This window comes from Amblyomma maculatum, chromosome 11 (assembly GCF_055883805.1).
Source record: "Amblyomma maculatum isolate TAMU_Amacu chromosome 11, ASM5588380v1, whole genome shotgun sequence".
Classification (NCBI taxonomy): domain Eukaryota; kingdom Metazoa; phylum Arthropoda; class Arachnida; order Ixodida; family Ixodidae; genus Amblyomma; species Amblyomma maculatum.
Genome location: NC_139354.1, coordinates 39880389 through 39884390, shown reverse-complemented (window position 1 = coordinate 39884390; position 4002 = coordinate 39880389). Strand labels below are relative to the sequence as shown.

The 4002-nt window shown below is 46.9% G+C and overlaps 1 protein-coding gene across 1 annotated transcript; it reads right to left on the bottom strand.

Annotated features, from left to right (window-relative positions):
• Positions 1 to 1695: 1695 nt before the first annotated feature.
• On the bottom strand, positions 1696 to 3476 carry LOC146173602 (uncharacterized). The gene is made up of 2 exons (XM_084585230.1): positions 3468 to 3476; positions 1696 to 2478 (listed from the first exon to the last, which is right to left on the bottom strand). The coding sequence occupies exons 1-2, from the start codon at positions 3474 to 3476 to the stop codon at positions 1696 to 1698; spliced, it is 792 nt and encodes a 263-aa protein (XP_084441356.1).
• Positions 3477 to 4002: the final 526 nt, after the last annotated feature.

Here is a 4002-nt window from a genome sequence, read left to right as displayed (position 1 = left end):
GACTGCCGCCTGGAAGCCTCCGGTAGCGAAGAACCGCAGCGCGCAGAGTACTTTCCGGTCTGTTGTGAGCGCACTTTTCCTCGTTGGGCCAAGGTGGGGTTTTAGCTCTTCGCATAGCCGGCGTACAAGCCCCTTCGACAGCCTGAAGTGTCTTCGGAAGGCATCGTCAGGTATTTCGAAAGGATCGTCATGTGCGCGCGACCGCCGAAGCCGCCGATCACATTCGCTGAGCACTGCGAACAACAGCGGGGCGACGGGGGACACGTACGGCATGATTCTCGCGCAGGGGCGAACGCCACTTACCGAGTTCCACACACAGCGACCGAACGCGTTCGCTTTCATTTGATCGACATGTCTCGTGACGTCAACGAAATCCGTGGTCCCGCCTTCGTGAAATGGCGTCACCGCCAGCGTGGGCGACACGCGACCAATGGAGCGAGGCGGCGAGAGAGAAAGCGAACGCGTTCCAAAGCGAACTCTTTCGCGGATTCGGCCCCTGGTCAAGGCACCCTCTGTTTCGCACACACGAAGAGCGGTGTCTGTTGGGTAGCCAAGGAGCTTTAAAGATTATCATCTCAAACCTGATACAGCAGAAGGAAGCCCTTGCCCAGGTCACAAAACGTGTTTCCATTGTGAGTAGAACCCACAAGAAAGAAGAACCCATAAGACAGAAAGGAAAGTCGCAGTATCTGTCACATTTATTTTTGGATACCCGAACCGGGGCCATATGGAAATGGGGTTTGAAAACTGAAACAGAGAGAGGTGCTGTAGGAGGAGAACAGTGACCATCTGAGGATCTCTAACTTGCACTGACATCACACAAAACTACAGGTTTTCCCTCTGAATTTAATCCTATTGCCAGCGGAAATAATCTGAGAGTCGACTGATATAATCTAAGCGCCATGCAATATAATTCAAGTGCCAAGTATTTAATCATAGCGCCAGCATATTTAATTCAAGAGCCAACTCCAATAATGTCCTCGCCAACCAATTTAATCCGAGTGCCAACGCAATTAATACAAGCGCCAGCGAATTTAATCTGGGTGTCAACCAATTTAATCCACATGTGGAAAATGAATGTGGTGGACGGCTCCAAAGCACGAAACATGAATTCCAGAAATAAATAGAAATTGAGATCACATTCCAGACCATGCGACGAGTAAGCGTCACATCTGCATGCAGTATTTCTCTTTGTTCTTGTATTTTTGCAACAACCAAGAACCATACGTGCAGCTGAAAAAAAAAAAATGCGGTTTGTGACACGTCTCCTGCAGCTTTTAGCTTAGACGCATGGCAAGTGAATAAATATACCTGTCATCTTCTGATTGTTTGGTTAAGCACTGCTTATCATGGGTTGTCTTATGCACTGAATCTGCATGCTGATGGCAAGTGCGGTCTTCACACAACAGCCGGCTGTTTTTAGAAATTGCAACCTGCTTTCAGTCTGGCCGCGACACGGTAGAGTGAATGAAACTATGTACAGTGGAGCTTACAACCGAGGTCAGGAATAGCTACTAGCCTCTCACTATGGTAACCTTAGCAGCAGTACTTAATTTGCCTGGGCGGCAATTCTAGCGGCATAGGTTGCCAACAAGCTATAAGCACGTACAAGGTACAAGCACAGAAGTAGCCGACTGAAATGCAATTTTATTTTCTAGGAGAAATTAGGCAGGTCTAAGTATAACTCAGAACGTTTTACATATCGTCTTCATGCAAAGCTGCCCGTATAAAATAAAAGTTATGGCGGTCAAAAGCAGCACACTCTACCCTTTGTATTTGATGCATAGAGTGTCGGGCAGCGTCGAGCAACAAACTGCGCCGATGGTCCTTTTTAGTCATTCCGGGAGGAGTGATTAGCACCAGGTCTCTCCGCTCGCTGAGGAAAGCTTTGACTTGCGACTTGAACTTCGAAAAGACTTCCTCTATAGGGTTGAAAAATGGACTGTAAGGAGGCAGCCGCTTGATCGAGTGCGTCTGACTGGACAGGCTTGCCTGTTCCGCACGGCTGTGAGCTGGAGCGTTGTCAAAAATAAACACCGCTTCAGAACCAGGTTCTTCACTTTCAACACGGGCTGATATGTCGCTCAAAAATTCATTGAAAACGACCCAGTGAACCTTGTCTACGGCCGTCCAATAAATGACACCATTTGCGGACATGCAGGCGAGAATGTTAGGGTTTGCTCCTTTGGTGCCAGTCGTCGTCTGCACCGCAGGCTGTCCCTTCACTGCACGGCCGAAGCTCCTTGAACACCATATGTTATAGTTGGTCTCATCGATGTAAAACCTGCACAAGCGAGGTCCTTCACACTGCAACCATTGCGCGTATGTTTTGCGGCTGTGTTTCACGTCGTCTCTGTTGCGGTCAATCGGCCTCTGAGTCATCAACTTCATAGCGTAACCGTGCGAATCCAGTAGGCGATCAATGCTACGTGTGCTGATGGCGATTCCCGGCAATTCTTCCACTGCTTGCCTTATTTGCTTTAGTGTGAAAGCAGGGTTGTTATCCACAATATTCTTTAGAGCCGTTACTACCTCATTTTCGAATTTCTTCGATGTTCCTCCTTTCTTCAACGCTTCTCTATCGCTCGCTGCAATGAATCTCTCTGTCTTTAAATTGATGCCCAGCGTGTCTGCCAATTTTTTCACATCTCCTCCACGCCTCGACACTAGGAGAATTCTGTCCCTGTCATGCTCGGAGACTTTGCTGTTCTTTCTTTTTGGTGCACCTGGAGGCTTGAACGGCGGTCCCCGTTTTCGGTGCCCGATTAGGATGTCAGGGCACTGCTCATCAGCTTCCATGGAAGAGAATAATGCGCGTTAAAGTTCATGCAAAATTATTGAAAAAACACAGACTACCACCTGCCTATAATATACGAGTACGCACCACCACCGTCCGGCTCTACTCCGTCGTGCAAATGCAGAAGACAACGCGGCACACACAACGGATGCGCGAAGATTGCCGCCTGCTTTGAAATCTCTTGTCTTCTGCGTTTCTAGCAGTTTTTGTTTTATGCTCTTGAGAAAACACTTTTCTTGCAAAAGAAAGTACACCTATTTCTAATAGTGAATTCACGTGTCCGTGCTTTCATCCATTCTCCTAGCATAGCGCAAAAACAGACGACAATTCGGCACCGAGTAAACGGAGGCGGAAAACTTGCCGTCTGCTTTGGAACTTTTTGGCATTAGCTGTGTAATGTTTGGCTGATGAATTTACATATAGCTAAATTAAATACGGTTGATTAAAACGTTTTTTAATTGTGTGATAAAATAATTGTGTTTCATCGAAGACATTTTAATTTTGTATATATTCTGTAATCAGCAGTGCGCACATTTGTGGGATAAATTGTCCTCTTGGAATATAAAGCCAGTAAGCCACAGCTCTGGGACCCTTCAGTATTTCAGTGCTGAAATTGCGCGTTTGTCATAATATTGACGAAAGCCATCTCATAAGCTAACGCTTCGCTTACTCGTCGCATGGTCTTGAATGTGATCTCAATTTCTATTTATTTCTGGAATTCATGTTTCATGCTTTGGAGCCCTCCACCACATTCATTTTTGAAATCTGGATTAAATTGGTTGGCACCCGGATTAAATTCACTGGCGCTTGTATTAATTGCGTTGGCACTCGGATTAAATTAGTTGGCGCGGACATTATTCGAGTTGGCGCTTGGATTAAATATGCTGGCGCTATGATTAAATGCTTGGCATTCGAATTAAATTACATGGCGCTTAATATGAGTCGGCGCTCAGATTATTTCCGCTGGCGCTAGGATTAAATTCAGAGGGCAAACCTGTAGGACGTCTCTCCAGTTCGCCTCCATCGAAACGAAGCCGCCTGCGGTCGGATTCGAACTGGGCACTCCTCTTCAGTAGCCGAGTGTCTTAACTGAGCCACCACGGCGCGTGCCTTTTAGATGAGAATTTTAATACTGAGCCCGCGAATTACACAAGAACCTTGCACAAGCAGGATGCCTGGATGCGGCTTACTGCACATGCGTCATA